The sequence below is a fragment of the Tiliqua scincoides genome, chromosome 7 (genome assembly GCF_035046505.1).
Source record: "Tiliqua scincoides isolate rTilSci1 chromosome 7, rTilSci1.hap2, whole genome shotgun sequence".
NCBI classification, from domain to species: domain Eukaryota; kingdom Metazoa; phylum Chordata; class Lepidosauria; order Squamata; family Scincidae; genus Tiliqua; species Tiliqua scincoides.
Genome location: NC_089827.1, coordinates 17,067,725 through 17,085,092, shown reverse-complemented (window position 1 = coordinate 17,085,092; position 17,368 = coordinate 17,067,725). Strand labels below are relative to the sequence as shown.

General features: G+C 43.3%; 1 protein-coding gene across 1 annotated transcript in view; it reads right to left on the bottom strand.

The window, feature by feature from the left end:
* Positions 1–17,027, bottom strand: part of CNTN1 (contactin 1) — a 68,957-nt gene extending 51,930 nt beyond the window's left edge. Inside the window, exon 1 of the mRNA XM_066633682.1 lies at positions 16,947–17,027. Coding sequence (XP_066489779.1) covers positions 16,947–17,027 — 81 coding nt within the window. The remainder of the gene's footprint in view (positions 1–16,946) is intronic.
* Positions 17,028–17,368: the final 341 nt, after the last annotated feature.

The following is a 17,368-nucleotide window of genomic DNA, read 5'->3' as shown; positions in this document are numbered from 1 at the left end:
AAAACATTTTGCAGTTAACCCTTAGAGGCCCAACCCTATCCAACTTTCCAGCGTGGATGCAGCTGTTCAAGAGGGTGTGCGCTGCATCTAGCAGAGGGGGAACAGACAAGTAGGCTTCCTCAAGGTAAGAGAATGTTGCGTTGCATAGGCTCTGGAAAGTTGGATAGGACTGGGCCCTTGGTGAGTCAACTCTGTGAGCATACTACAAACAGCTTAAACTGTATTGTTTCCCATTCACCATTGTATCTTGTTAACCAAATATGCCTCTCATTAAAACAGACTGCAGACTCGTTAATGTTTCCCTTAAGGCCACTAGCTCTCTGATGATATTGTCAACAATCCTGCCAACTGGTGTCACAGCTGGAGGCATTTGTGACTTGTACATTTGTCTCTCTTGATGACACATTAAGGCTAAAGCGTCCTGGGCAGACCAGAAAACAGCCACCAGATGGTGATGACATATGATGCCCTCTGGCTTCAGCCACATAATGTAAACTGAGGTTGAAAGGTCTCTTTAGTCATCATAACCCTGTAAGTAAATTGACATCTGATCATATGAAAATATGAGGCTGTCTCATACAGAATCAGATCAATTGATTCATCTAGCCCAAGAATGTCTACAGATGGTTGCTGTCCAAACACTGGACCCGGTCTCAAAGTTACACCTTCTCACCTGGAAGCCCAGTTATCCTAGATTAGTGGTCTTCAACCTTTGTCCTGCCACAATTCTGACATTTAAAAAGTGTGAGACTGGTGATCCACACAGTGTAGTTTCCAATATATGTGCCAGAAAGAGCAACCAGGAGTGGGCAGGGGCTGGGCTGGGAAGGAAAAGTACCTGTGCTTCTTGAAGGCTATTCTCCCAGGAGGGAGCCAACCAGTGAGGTGATGACACCTTTGTCTGGTTAGACCATTTCCTCACCTCTAGAAGTGGGAAACAATTGGTTGGTGCAATGCATGCCTATCAGCACAACTGAAGCCAGCTTGTCCAGCCTCTTTGTAAGTATGAAGTGGAATGGAATAAGCCGGATGACAGAAAATCTTCCTCTCAGCCTCCATGACCCCTCTAGCAACTCTTGGGAGGTTGTGACACACAGATTGAAAAACACTGCCCTAGATGCATGAGAGCAGTCTTCTGTGGTTGTTTAAAACAGTGACTTTCAACCTGTGTGCCGCAGGCACATTAGTACTGCAGATGGTCTGCAGGTGTGCTGCAAGAGTTTGGAGAAGGGTCATTTAATTGTAAGGCCACTGGGACATGTGAACTCCACACTGGCAGTACAGTGCATCTTGTCAAAAAAACTGTTGTGCCTTGACAGTTTTAGCATCTTGCGGAAAAAAGGTTGAAAATTGCTAGCTTAGTGCTAGCGACTGCAAAGGAGAAATGTAGGGTGTAAGAGGCAGGCCTGCCACCTTCCAAGTGGGGTTGGGTGGAACATGTAGCAGAGGCATGTCAGATCACTTTCCACTGTCCCTGGGAGTGCACATTGTGTACACACTAGATATTGGTTTCAGTGACTCTTAAAAGTAAAATCATAAATCTGTTCTATGAATCACAGAATGGTTGTTGGCAACCTTCAGTCTTGAAAGACTATGGTATAAGCCTACAGAATCCGGTATTCCCAGGTGGTCTCCCATCCAAGTACTAACCAGGCCTGACCCTGCTTGGCTTCCAAGATCAGACGAGATCAGGCATGTGTAGGGTAACAGTTGCTGGGTTCACAGAATACAATCCAACTGTATTACCTTTTACATTATAGCTTTCCTAGGTGGGTTATATCAAGAACTATCTCCTGTAGGATTTGCTTTGTGCTTCTTTATTGCTTCTTTTCCATTTGCTCCTTTATTATTGTTAACACACTTTGATTGGGAGTATACGGTCTATTCTATGGGAACAGCATGATGTAAGGGTGTTGCCATCAGAGTTGGGCAGAGGAACTTGTGTTTCTGCTCTCTTCTGGCCTGACAATTCTGTGAACTGAGCCTATAATTATTAATGTAGTCTCTAGATCAGCGATTTTCACCCTTTTTCACCTTGCGGCACATCAAAAGGGCAATAAAATGGTTCAAGGCACACCATCAGTGTTTTAACCACTGACCAGGCACACCACGCTGTTGGTGGGGGGCTCACATCCCCCAATGGCTCTACTAATAAATGACCTTTCCCAAATTTCCGCGGCACACCTGGGGACCATTTGTGGCACACTGGTGTGCCACAGCACAGTGGTTGAAAATGGCTGATCTAGATTATATTGTAAAGTGGATCTCACAGAAATCATTAATCCGTTTTCATCCCTTAGCCTGAATGTAGCACTTTGGTACCAGTCTCAGATTTGTTCTATACATCTCATTTGTTTCAACATAAATTGAGGTCCTTTCTATTTGTATTGGTATGAGACAACACTAATTAGTATGAGCCAATAATTTAGTTTCATTCAGAAAAATCTGTAGAAGCTCCAACTTCAACACTACAGTCTTATATCTGTAAAAATTTACTGTAAATATACTTCTAAAAAATCCATTCAACCAGTATTGAATGCACTACTTTGTAGGTTTCTCTGAAGTATAGAACTCCAAGGATTTTTAGAAGGGAAGAAAGCATTATGTTCTTGTGCTCAGAGAATTATGGATCTTTGGCATCAACCTGTCATTTTTTAAAAACTGCGGTTGACCTTGAGGATTAGATTAATGCACCTTCATGTTCACGTCATAGAAAATTCCTCTTATCATAACCAACAAGCTTCAAATATAGACTGAAAAACCATAAACAACAACCAGAAACATCCACATAGCAATTTGAGGTCATTTTTTAAAAAAGTATTTTCAAATCACTGGGGAAGAAGACATAAAGCAAAAGCTTGATCCTTACTCACCAATGTTCTCTGTATTTAAGATAAAAACCTAACTTTCTATTCTGGAAAAATAAATTTTCCGTGATGAAAACATAAATCTGTCAAGCAAATTATGTTGCTTAGTTTGAGTCAGCTGTGCTAAGAATCAAACAGCCTGACCCTAACTGACTCCCTGTGTGACGATGCAGAGGCACAAACTACAGGGGAGTTTCTGCCTCCAGAAACCTTCTTGGGATAAGGAGACTTTTGCACAACAATATCACTGGTGCGAGTCCGTGTGGATCCATGGTGGATCAGGCCTAGGGAGGGGGCTATGATCTGCAGATGGTGCTGCAGCTAAACCCGCCCCCTTCCCAGGCCAAAGTTTGAAATAGAAGTATGCTTACTTGTTAAGTAGTATCCACTGGGATCAAACGAGCCCTTTTTAAAGCTGTTGGCGCTACTAACAAGTAGCAAAGAAATGAAGGCAACAGTCACAGAAATGAGGGAAAATGTGTTTGAAAGTCAGGCATTGTCATCTAGCCTGGCTTTTAACTAGAACACAAGGATGAGATGTTCTTCAAACTGTCAACTCATTTAAATACATAACTAGGAAGGCAATAAACTTAAGGTGCTCTTCATTCAAAGTGGTTTCCCCCTCTATTCTCTTGTAAGCCCTTTCTTTATGCTATAGCAAAAAGGCTACAACAGGGGTTCCCAAGCTGCAGCACTGCAATCCACCTCAACAAAACACAAGATTGCTGGCCTTGAGCAATGACTTTGTTAGAAGCACTCTGCCCTTCCATTATTAGTTTGCACAGCTGGGGGAGAGGGGGAAGGATTTGATCACTTCCAAAAGTTTTTAGAGCACTTTTCATGTCTCTGCAAAGGTTTGAGACTTTCCAGACAGTCCAGTCCTATTGATGGGCTCCACCGCTAGCGTTCCGACGTCAGAACGTGCTTTCCAGTTATCATAAAAGGCAATCTTCCAACATGACCCTTTCTCTCCTCAGACTTACGCCAAGTAAACAGCTGGAGCAGGTCCAAGGAGACCCACTGGTAAGACGGAGGCTTGTAGAAGAAGGGGAAATAATTCCCCTTTCCTCTCCCAAGTTTCCTGATCTCTCTCCTACCCTCCACAGTATGCAGCCTAGCCCATTCATCTCCATTCTTAAGGCTTGCTCCCCTTAATTTAAGATGATATCGGAGTATGTAAAGTACAGACATTTTTTTTTTTAAACTGGATTTTGTAAACCAAAGAGTGCTTCTTGGCCTATGTACAGAGGACCATTGAAATGATTCTCACCATGCCTTGGCCACCAGTAATTAAGAGGGTGTTTGCGTTTGAAATGAAGCAGCACTTCAATTAGGTCACCTTAACTGAATGAATACAAACGATGTCCTGATGAAGAATTTCTTTTCTGGTGGCTCTTTGTTTTCATCTGGTCTTTATTCCCAGGAGCCAGCAAAGTGATCATATTACATGCACTAATTCAAATGCAGAAAATGAAAACTAAGGCGGTCTTAGGATGGAAAACAATTAATTAAATAGAAATAGAAATTCTATTCTTAGCCAATATCCAATGCAGTTGGGGTTTGCGAACATGCCTCCGAAAAATGCTGTGACAAATTCTAACAGTTATTTGCAATATTATTCAGGAATATAGCTCACGTCTACATTCTAGTCTTATATCATCTTTTTGATATCACTTTATACAGTGATGGCTTATATCACACAGAAGGATTTTCTATGGGATAAAAAAAAAAGGAAAAGGGTTAGAATGCAAGGCCTGTTGCTGCTATACCATCAATCTATATTTTACTTGTTCTACGTTACATTGCTTATGCTTGTTTACACAAGCTATTTTATAATTTATTTTTTACTTCTTGTCTATTTTATTTTTATCCCTATCCTGAGAGTTAGCCTAATTTATATAGCTCAGCCCACCATGTCCTCACCCCCAGCAACATCAGTGTTTGCCAAATAACATAAATAAAGCAGGGGAAAACTAAAAGCAGGATTAGGATTTATGTATTTTCTCTTCTGTTATTTGCAACTAATGAGTTCCTAAGTGAAAAAAGTGCTGGTCAATACCTGCATAATGACATCACTTCTGACCCTCAGCAAGCATCATGAAGACTATTCATTGTATGAAATGAGTCTGATGCCCCTGCTCTAAGACATCTACTATTCTCAGTTTCCATGGTAACAACTACCTGGATTTACAGCTGATTAGAAATGATCTTTCAATGTCATAAAGACATTTGAGACATTTTTAAGAATAAAGTACTAATACCAATATATTCTTATTGGAGGGAAAAGACTAGAATGCCCCTTTCAATGACTCAGAGCTTGTGCAAAAACTAGTAATTAAAAACGGAGGGTCAAAAGGACTAACTTGATTCTCAAAAGATGTGCCATTGCTTGGGTGCTCAGGGACTAAAATTTCAGAGGTTCAGTTCACAACAAACACCATGATTTGTTATTCTTTGTCAAGGGTATAAATAATGAGTATACACAGGAACACACTTTTATCTTTAGAGGGAAGAATGTATTCACTCTCAGGAGCTGTGAATATTGCCACATGCTCTGTGCTTCAGAGAAAACCTTAAATATAAATTCCAGCCTCCACAACATGTCTTTCTGAAGCTGTTGCCTTGGGGAAAAAAATTCCACACTACATATCATTTGAGATACCAGTTTATGTTTTTGTTCCTGAGTAGAACGTTCCAAGCTCTACTTGGAACTGCACATATTCTGCAGAAATACTTCTAGGTTCTTGGAAAGGCCAGTTATGGAGAACATACAGGTAAACCCATTATTATGTATGGACAGTTCTCAAGGTGTACCTCTCAACTTAGACAGGAAGTAAAATGTCCCTTGCACACCTCATAACGTGAATGATGACTGCATTAACTCTAATCAAGGTGAAATGTGTAAAAAAAAAAAGTATCTCCTATAATTTTTGAAAACCAAGGCTCAAACTAAACATGATATGGAATATCTGGGACTAGTTCTCTCGTTGGAGAGAGAGAGAGAGAGAGAGAGAGAGAGAGAGAGAGAGAGAGAGAGAGATTTGAATTGGGGGTATAGACAGAGGGAAGGGTTAAAGGGTTAAACTTTTCAGTCATACTTAAATTTCCTTTCCTGCTGTTGGCCATGAAGATGAGGAGAAAGGCCTATATTATGCCTGTTCTCCCATATATAGTTAATATAATGAATATAGGTAATAACCTTACTAACTGGACAAGGTCGCTCTTCACTCCAGCACAGTGTCTTTCCTAGTGGTCATTTGCTGGTGTTTCTTTCAAATTTATTTAAATTGTGAGCCATTTTGGGACATGGGGCCATTTAGTTATTTAATTTTTTTCTATAAACAACTTTGTGAATTTTTTGGGTGAAAAAATTATTTGTATTATTGATAATAGCAAAAAAAATTGCTAGCAAAAAAAGGCAAAAACTGATAGTGGTGGGTGCTTTAGGTGCTACACCCAAGACTTGGAAAGACACCTCACTATATGAGATTACTGCATACGAACTGAAAAAAGCAGCTCTGCTTGGAACTGCACATATTCTGTGGAAATACTTCTAGACATCCTAGGTTCTTGGAAAGGCCTTGATATTTAGAAAACACCAACCACCACCAGGTGGGATGCAATTAACTAAGCAATAATACTAATATCAGTAACTCAAGTGCTGTATGTTGGGGAGATTAGTTCAACCCCCAGGCCTGCCCCAGCACTGAGCCAAATAGCTTTGCCTCTGCAGCAGCTGTGAAACAAATAAAAAGACACCACAAGACGTCATATCTAATTTGACTGCAAGGAAGAGGACGCATTACACACATTTGGATTTATGACCATGTTCAGTTCCTTAGGTGGGCTATCTATTCATCAAGGGAAAACTACTGCCAGTTATAGTTTTTTTCTGGACCAGGCACACACATTCATCAATTAACTGTAAAATTCTGCAATGTATCTGATAGGCTTGCTGCAGAACAAATAAAGTTAAATGTCATTGGTAAGAGAGGGTCCGAAATCTTTATGAGTGCTTTCTGGGAAGCCAAGTGTTCTATTACTCCCAACTGAGACTGTGTCGGCCTTATTCATCTTTTGCTACAAAAAGTGCAGACTGATAAGTCATATGTCAGAGAAGGTGAAGTCAAGTGGATTTTTTGCAATGATTCATCAGAGACACAAAGAACTATTGCTTCTCTAGATAACTGCTGAAGACTGTTTCTGTATATCCAGTGCATTGAATCGTTTATTTACGCTCATTCAGCAGCGAAAGACTTCCCACTGACAATATTTGTCAGGTTTTTGAGTTACCAGCCACATAAATTTTCACCCTCCGTGACCTAAATTTTGTCGCATTCTTGCCTGACCAAAGGAAAAGTCATAAAAATGTGCATTTTATATCATCGGCCAGGACATTCGTATGCAGGGTGCCCAGATGCAATGGAGGAGACTCTGCCTATACCTTTAACCATTGTGTAGGAGGAAGAATTTTGGCAGGTGCAGCTTTTTAAACCCTTACATGTTGAGCTGCACCTGCCAAAATTCCCCCTCCTATACAGAGCTTTTCTGTCTCTAAACCATGAATAAAAGCTTGGGAGCACACTATCACCTGTGTTTCTCCCTCCTCTTCTTTCTACTATCTGATTTCGCCATCTTCTCTCTTATCAGTATTAACCATGATGTAGTATTATATCTGCATCAAAACCAATGCCAGTAATGATTAAATTTAATGAGGGTTTGCAAACTAGCTTCAGATTCTGGTTTAAGTGAACCATGGCTTTTGTTAGCATTTGTGCAAACACACACACTCCCACAAACCCCTCCCCCCAAAGAGTGTCCTCACTGCTGTCTCACTTTGGACTTTTATTTATTTATTTATTTATTTATTTATTTAAAGGTATTTTTAACCTGCTTTTCCAAGCACAACAGGAAGCTCAAAGCGGCTTACAACACAATTAAAAATAGTATACAAAACTTTAAAATACAATTTTTAAAAATTCCAAAACAACTGTTAAATCAGCAGCATAGACCCAAAACCAAATACCTAAGTGCCAAAGCAGAAAGTCAAATGCTTGTCAAAACAGAAAAAAAAAGTTTTAACTCCCCTCTGGAATGTCAATAGCAAATGAGGGGTCCTGATCTCAGCTGAAAACATTCCATAGGCTGGGCATCACTACAGAAACAATCATATTGGTGGTCACTGCCTACTAAATATCCAAATGTGATACACTGTGTCCTCTGACAGGCATGGATCCTTGTCCAGTGCCCCACTGGCTGACTGTGATGCCAGTCCAGCTAACAATTTTATGTGGGCCCTCTGCACTTGGTAGAGAACAATACTTAGAGATATTTGATCAAGTTACAGGGCCTTAACTGTATAGACTTTTCATTTTCATCCTTGTTTTCAACTCAAGTGGAACATTTTTGAGGCAGTAGAATATTTAGGGAAATTCTACAATTTCAAAAAGTTGAACTTATCAACTTACCTCTCTGCATTCCATGGAGCACGTCAGCCCCTTCAAGCAAATTTGAAAGAGAGAGAGAGAGAGAGAGAGAGAGAGAGAGAGAGAGAGAGAGAGAGAGAGAGAGAGAGAGAGAGAGAGAATTATTTCCCCCCTTTTTTTGTTTTGTATGAGCAGCTATAATTTCTCTTGTAGCATGGAACGAGAATGTCACACAAGCTAAAGTTTATTGTACAGATTGGCAGTCAGTTCTGTACAGTATGTGACCCATTCTCAGGGACTCAATGTAACTCAACTTCCGCTGAGAAATTCTTAACTTTAGTTGGGATGTGACCTGGTTTGCATTTGCCTCCTGGAACACTAAATTTAGGAAGGCAACTTCAGAAATCATAGTTGAAAATTATATCAGTGGAGAAAATTCATCTGTACAGGTCTGAGACTTTGCTTTGTCAATGTACATGGAAATCAGGATCAAAAAGCTTCATGCAGAAGAATTTTGGTCACTGGACCAAAGTTCTTTAGCGCCATGCATGTTATTAGGTTGTAGCTTCATGTACCAAACTGTAGTTTGCAGTTTCAATTCCCAACATGTATGGACATGTATGTCAAGCCTGAGCAGGTATTATTCTGCAGAAAAACCATAAATCCCTGGCCAACAGAAGAAAGTCTGAAAAACCAATGAGGCAAATAAAATAAAATTTCAGGAAGCCATAGTATAAATATGATCATGCAATGATACAAACCATAAACAACCTGCGTACACGGTGCGCATTTTGAACATACAGACTTTTAAAAACAGCTTAACACGTTTGGTATTAAAATAGATATGAAAACCCGAAAGTGAAGATTCCTGTGCAGCATAGAATTAGATCAATTTGTGCAAGTTTACATATTTTCCATTTATGTTCTCAATCTTTTGCTTTATTCTAAAATTTAAGGGGTCAAGCCACCAAAGTTAAGCACTTTATTCTGTTAATTCATATGGGAGGGTTGAAAGCAATAGAAATTAAAGGGCTTACTTTTGGATGGACCACACCTTGAGTTGCTATGAAGTTTGGAATTTTGTCTTTTGTAAAGAACAATATAACTCCAAGAATATGGACATAGCGATTGATGAGAAGTTTCTCTAGGTTATGAGGGAGGACCACGTGGTCATGAAGAGTACAGAGGCTCTATAATCTAGGAGAGCACAGGTGTTTTCAGAAATTTCCCTGCAACTGTAGGAACTACCCCTTAAAAAATAAAAACATGAAGGCTGGGTTCTCAAAATGCTTATGCCAGATTACTGCCAAATTCTTTGCAAAATTCTGACAGTACACAGGAAGCTACTAGCTCTGCCTTGATGCTTTTAGCATACAGGAATTCAGATTGCTGCCACAGAATGTACATAGACCATGCCTCTCCTATGCCTTTTGAGCATGCCTCTGCATCAATCTATGCAGAAGCAATGATGACATTGCTGATTGATACATCACTCACCAGAAAGTCTTGCAGCACTGCAGCACCCCAGGCCTATTTGCAATGAAAGAAAAGTAAACGGTTTTAAAGGAAGTACCATCTTAAAAGGAAAAGGATGAACTTCTTCTGCCTCCTTTAAATCTGCCAGATACTTGAGTAGGCAGTTCAGAGCAGAAGAAAAGAATGAGATGACAGATAATTTCTTCAAAGTGGACAAGATCTTTTCACTTAATGTTATCAACCAAAAAGACCAAGTCCCCAAAATTTCATCACCTATGGAAAAAAAAAGTGGCTGTGTTCTGGAAGACCTAATAACCCAACAGATGTGATGACTACAGTGCATAGTGTTGTACTAGTGAGAATCTGATGCCTATACTCTAATCACAAATATCAGCATCAATTCCCAACACGCATAGACTTTTCAGTCATTTCTTTCCTTCCCACAACTCGTGGAAAAGTCTTCTCCATAGAAACGCCCAGAGGAACTCTGTAACGCTGAAGTGACTGTTACTAGTAGGAAAGCTTGGCAAGATCAGCACCCCATGTGCAAACAGAAGCTTTGTGCATGTACATGGGCTTCTCTGGATCCGAGTAAAATCGCTGGATTGTATTATAAACATTAATTGGAAAAAAAAACCCACTAACATTAGAGTGCAAAAAATACCCCCAAACACTAACTTATTGACTCCTTTAAGTTCACATCTTCAGACTCATCAACCCTTTTCAAATTGTACCAACCTAATCTTATCAGTAGTATCATCATCATCGCTCACTGTGACATCCTATCCCAGTTTCAAAGAGCAGATCTTCAATCAAAACAGTCAATAGAGATTAAAGTGTTCTACAGTGAACATCATTGCTCAAGCTATGAATTTAGGTCAGGTCTATGTATCCTTAGTGTCCAGACTTAAAATGTCATTTTAATTGGGTGAGTTACAAATTAGTCCAATATAATTCAAGTCTTGAATTACTGGCCCACAGATGCAGCTACTGATCACTAGGTTTTATCCCTCCCCCTCGCTGTTTGTGCAACAATTGTTTATTTGACAGATTTTTTGCTTTTTGTTGTATTTGTGTTCTAATTAATAAACAATTCTATATTTAAATACATTCTTAAGTTACACACACACACGGAAAATGTAAAAGAAAAAGACGAAATCACTAAAATAGCTTGCTGGGATTCGAAGAAATCCAAATCATTTCTTTAAAAAAAATATGCATCTTCTCTCAACAGGGGTCATGGCTCTGCCACTAAGAGCGTTGAAATATGTAGAACACTGGAGAGTACAGTTATGTCTGTTTGTTTCACACATCTGCTGGCTTTGCACTAGGGGTTTAATAACTAGGTTTTACAAGAATAACTATAACTAGTTTTATAACTAGTTTTATAAGTATAACTTATAACTAGTGCTTATACCTCATGCCAGTCTGCTCAAAGTAAAAAATCAAATCATTTGACAGGACATTTCTTCAAAATTAAAAGCTTTAAACAAACTCTTAAAATTAAGCTTACTTGGCATATATAACCAAAATGTTAAAAACAGCACTCGGGGATGGGGGTGGGAGACCCTCAGGAGCCTATGGGGGAAAACCAGGGTATTCTACGGAGGAAAAACAGGGTGGGGAATGGGACTTCGCAAAACCTCTCCTTGCACAAACGAAACTTATACAACAAACATGCCATTTTTAGGATACAACCTACTGTGTGCAAAATTTAGGGAAGGATCTTTCCAGAGATGTGCATGGAGACAAGCATTTTTGTTTAGTTCTTGGACATTTAGATAGCCATTGTGCATTATTGTCCAAACAGGCTATTAGATGGCTACAACTCCTGCTATTACAACCCCCTCCATTACTATCAGGAGGTCAAAGTGTCAACATCCAGATCTTCCTCAAACCCAGAAGAATGCTTTAGCTATAGTAGTTGTGAAAACCAAAAGAATGCCAAAAAGAAAACCAAAAGAACCAAAATTTGATTGCCAGCAATTAAAATACTTTCTTCTAATATGACAATTCCCATTTTTGAATCACTTCAGCGACTGTTATTTGATTAAACTTATCTTACCTGCCAGGCAGAAGACGGAACAGACGGCAACAAAATGACTGATTCTGGGGTGCGGCTTCATCTTCGGCAGTGTTTATTCACAAGAACGTCTACGTTACCACACTCTGAATTTCAGATAATGGAAAATAACTGATCAGAAAAGAAAAGAAAATGCAAAATCAACTGAAGGAAATTGCATTGTAATAAAAGACAGCTTATCAAAATGTATCCTTCCATAACTCAAAAGTTGGTGGCAATTGTGAAGACACCATAAACAAGTACAGTGGGTACACTGAAACGTCAAATATGTCAGTCTGACATTCACGTGCAAATGCAATTCACAGCCCAACCCTCCTAGGCCCAGACACCAGCAGAATGTGCATTGCATTGGCTCCAACAGTGCACAGAGTAGCTCATTGCCCAAAGGTTTGTGGGAAGCCCAGAGCCTTCCCAAATGTATCCCCGGATCACTGGACACCTGCCAGAGAAGGTAACAAAGCGGGGGAGGTAAGAGAGGTGGGGAAGGGAGGTAGAAAGGGGGCAAGGAGGGGGCAGGGAGGGGGTGCATTAGGGGCAGGGGAAGTTTCAGGAGGGTGTGGATCCAGTGGCAATGGCACATGCTGGATTTTATCTGGCAGCAGCCTCCCTGCCACCTTTCTCTCCTCAGATTTGTACCAGCAAAGCCACTGGTGTGGGTATGAGGAGACCCATTCCAGAGCAGGAAGCTTACAGAAGTGTAAGAAGATTTAAATCCCTTTCCCCCTCTGAAGCCTCCCTATCTGCCCTTCTGCTGGATACAGTGCACCTGTTTTTAACATGGCTGCACCAGCATGGAGGGAAGGATAGGATTAGGCTATAAGTTTATTATGATATTATTCACTAAAAGAAGTAAATGAGAAAACTCCAGATAGCACCAGAGTATCTAACCATCTTTGAGAGAACCAGCAGTCAAACAAAGTTATCAACAGAACAAGATTCACAATTCATAAATAAGGTAACATTTTCGCCACATCTGTGGCCAACAAGAATTTCAAGATGCATGAAAACATGAGGCACTGATCAGTTTTTGATCCTTAAACGTGTCCTACTAGTATCTTTATCTTTCCTCTTCTAGCTAGCAAAACAATAATGTACTGTTAATGAGCTGTAATTAGCAAAACATTTTCATGTAAAACAGTTTACTGTAACCTAGCACAAGGCTGTTTACACAGCGGTTACTGGAAAACATTTGCACAACAGTAATGTGAATTTAAATTGTGGCAAAAGAAGGGCTGTTAGCGCACCTCCCTGGCACACTGGCAGTGATTGCCAGGCTTTCCCCCCTATCAGCCGGCAGCAGGGGTTTGCTGCCAGCTGATTGGCTGGCTGGTTGAAAGGGGTGGGACGGGAGAGCAGCCCAGGTGCATGTGCGCAAGGGGCTGCTCAGTCCGCTTCTAACAAGCGACGCGACCGGTCGCTTATCCAGGAGTGAGTGGGAAGCTGCCTTCGGGATGGGGCTCCAGCAGCGTGAAGCACGCTTCCAGCCCCACCTCTGCCATCAGCCCCGCGCACAGGCTTGGGGCTGCCCTGTGGGGAGAGCAGGCAGCGGGCGCCTTTCGCAGCCAAGGCTGCAGGCTGCCCTTGGGACGGGGCTCAAGCGGTGCGAGGCGCACTTTGAGCCCCGCCTCTGCCCTCAGCCCCATGCGCAGGCTCGGGGCTATCCCGCGGAGAGAGCAGGCGGGGGACGCCTCTCGCAGCCAAGGCTGCATTAGCGGCAGAAAGAGCCTCCTCTCAGCCACCTTGGATGCTAAGGTGCGGCGGCCATTTTGAATGCCGCGTGGCAAGTAAGCCTGGTGCCATTTTGCTCTGTGCTGCCCCCAGTAGCTGGCGCTCCCGGATTGGGGGGGCCGTTTTGGGCGCTTTTGGAGGGTGCTGATTTCCACCCCCCCAGTGCCTATTAGCTGCTGCTCTCTATCCCCCCCCCATTGTTTTTACTGACTCCTCAGTGGAGTCCCTTGTGGCAAAAGGGGGCATTTAGAGGGCCTGGTTGCACCCCCCCCATGCATTGGCAGTGGTTTTTGTTTGCTCTCCCCCCGCTGTGTTGGGGGGGATCTCTGGCATCTTCAGAGGGGGGCATCTCCATTGGGGCAGGAAGTGCCCAGGTGCCCTGCTCGGCTGCAACCCTCCTCTTACGCTGGCACAGGAAGGTGGCAGCAGGGCAATCCTGAACAGCAGTGACAACAGAGCGGTCCAGTCGTCAAGGTTATCGTGCCCCTGCTGTATCCTACTGGTTAAAACAAAAACATAGGGGTGGTGGGCCCCTGTCTCATACACTATCGTGGGGGGTAGAAACATGGGCAAAAAGACGCAGAAGTCAGGCAGTAAGGCCGCCAAAAGGCCTATCCCAGTGCGGCCACCCCCATCCCCCCTTCTTCCTCAGACGAGGCGGACCAGATGGTGGAGTTTTGTGCCTTTATGGCCAGTTACGAAGCCAGGCAAAAAGAAAAAGCACTCAGGAAAGCGGGTCACGGTGATGGGGGCTCGAATGCCGGTCTGGCCCCTGGACCACGCAGGTCCACTAGAAAAAATAGAGGTACATTGATGCATGCCTCTCTCCCCCCTAAGCAGGTTGCTGCCTCAGCTGGTGCGCTGGTCACTGCCAAGGAAGGTGACCCACAGGATAACAACTCCCCTGAGGTTGAGGCAGTCAGCCCACTTAAGAAACCACGACCGTGGGCCAACAGAGGCAGCAGGGGGTAATGCGAGCAAGTGTTTGACTTTGACCTGAACTTGGAACCGGTTTGGGATGAGCGGGAGGGCCAAATCCGACCTTTTGGCTGGGCTGTCTCAGAGCAACCCTGGTCCCCATGGGGGCCCCCTACTTTCTGGCATGGTCCTAGCTATCCACAGTACCCTTGGGCATTATGCTGGGCATATCCATAAACCAAGCCTAGACCCAAGGCAGGAAGAGCCCCTCCACCTTATTGGCAGTACCCAGCTGTGCGTGAGCCCGATTTTGAACAGCAGGATGTGGATTGGGGGGTTGATTCTCTGGGCCTGGTAGAGGAGAAGGAAAAGCCTAAGATTTCATATGGCACTATAGCCATCCCTCTGGGTTCGCACCTCGCCTTGGGAGTCAAGGAGAAGATATGGCGAGGTGACTTTATAGACATGTTTAGCCTTTTACACATTGAGCCAGAGCCTACCCCCAAAGTGGGTGACCCCCTGCGAGATGTTGAGACTGCTAGGCAAAGAAAAATTGACAAAAATTGGACTAATTGGCTCAATGGCTTCAGCATATATTCCGGGGTCACTGTCCAGTTGTACCATAAGAAGGCAGGGAAACTCTTTAAATACCTGGACATTATTCATCGCTCTTTTTGCGACCATGCTGGGGCAGCTTGGATGGCCTATGACCATCATTTCCGCATCAGGGCTTCACATGACCCAGCTCTCGATTGGACTGTACCCCACTGGGAACTCTGGGTGCAGTTGGTTCTTCCTGCCAGGGCCATGCTTGGTGATAGGGCAGACAGTGGGCATTTAATTGCGCTTAACAGAATTGAGCAGCATAAAGCACCAGGCGGTGCGCAGTGGGTTCAAAACCATCGTGCATGCTTCGAATTCAACGCCACCGGGAAATGTAATAGGCAGGGCTGCCCCTATTCCCATGGCTGCGGAATATGTGGCACTAAGCACCCAGTTGCGAAATGCCCCAGACTCAGTGGTCCCCGGTAGGGTATGCGATCCTTCACCCAGGGTGGGAGAAAGTCTGGTGACGGACCCCTGTCAGGTGTTAATAACGGGCCCAACGCCAATTAAGATTTTGTCCTTAGGCTACTGGCTGCAATTTTATAATGATCAACCTGCAGCTCAATTGTTGTTGGATGGTTTTAAGTTTGGATTTAGGATTCCTGCGCCGCCGCCGGCCAGCCACATGTTTGCTCATAACCTCCAGTCAGTTAGAGGCATGGAGGATGTGGTGAGGCGTAAAATAGCCAAGGAGGTGGAGGCAGGCAGAGTAGTTGGACCATTTACTGTACCTCCTTTAAGTAATCTTCAGTCCTTTGGGACTGGTAATAATAATAATAATAATAATAATAATAATAATAATAATAATAATAATAATACAGGTATTTCTATACCGCCTTTTTTGGTCCTCAGATTTCTCCTTGGACTTTATTTGAAGGTGGTTTACATAGGCAGGCTAATTAAATCCCCGTAGGGATTTTTACGATTTGAAAGAAGGTTCTATCTTTCAAGAAACCACAACATTCAGATGTTTCTTTCTTGATCTGGTCGCAACATTCTGGCCTCTATCCTCCCACGCTCAGAGCAGATGGAATAACTCAGCTCAGCTTGTCAGCCGCTTCAAGGTGACATGGTGCCGGTGGCCTCGAACTGGTGACCTGTGGATGTTATCTTCAGGCAAATGGAGGCTCTACCCTCTAGACCAGACCTCCTGCCCAAAAAAAGCCCCCAAAAAAGGATTTTTGCAGTTGGGTTTTCATTTTGAAGGGGGTTATTACGTGGACCAGGCGCTACCGATGGGATGTTCAATTTCCTGTTCAGTTTTTGAGGCGTTTAGTTCATTTTTGGAATGGAGTGTACGCTTTAGGACAGGGCTACAATCCACTGCCCACTATCACGATGATTCCCTTTTTATGGGGCCTCCATGGACTGGTGTGCTCAGCTTCTGGGTGATTTTACAGAGCTGTATGGGCAACTGGGGGTCCCTTTGGCGCATGACAAGACAGAGGGCCCGGTCAATAAGCTCACCTTTTTAGGTATCGAGTTAGACTCAGTGGCACAGACCAGTCAGCTGCCCAGGGATAAATTGGACAAATTGACTGGGATGTTAACTAGTGCCCTGGGGTCCTGTAAGTTAACATTAAAAGAATTGCAAAGGCTGGTTGGGCACCTTAATCTCACCTGTAAGGTCATCGCCCCTGGTAGGGCTTTTGTCAGGCGACTATGTGATGCTATGGTTGGGCTTAGTCACCTGTCCCACAGACTTCAGGTGTCAGACTAATGCTCGTTAGTCAGTTCCCTGGGATGACTATCCTGTGGTCTGATATGAAGCCTAGGAGGGCTTGGAGGTGGGTGTGCAGCATTAGAAGAATAGACGTTGCCCGCAAAAGAGTCAATACTTACCTGGGCAGGGTCATCACAGAGCTTGGAGGAGCGGCTATCCAACATCCTGGAATTTGTTTTGGGCAGCCTGCTCTTTACCATGGCGATGGAGTGCAACCCTATGGGTTATGGCCTCTTTTTAACAGACTTGCAACAGGGCTTGAGAACCTTTTTGAGTGCAGGGAAGGCCAAGCACTAGGCTGACCTCCCCTTGTGGCAGTAGAAGTGCGGGGTAGGTAGGCAGAAGACCTTCTCGGTGTCCAATCAAGACACTTGCTCGGTGTCAGCAAGAAGGTGGGCTGAGCCAGAACCACTCCCAGGATGCCTGACCAGCTCAAGGAGGCAGGCTGGCTAGCCCCTTGTCCAAACTTGGGGGCCTTGCAGGGGTGACCTGAAGCCATAGCAGTTCTGCTGACTTACCCTCTTCAGGCAACGTTGAGAGA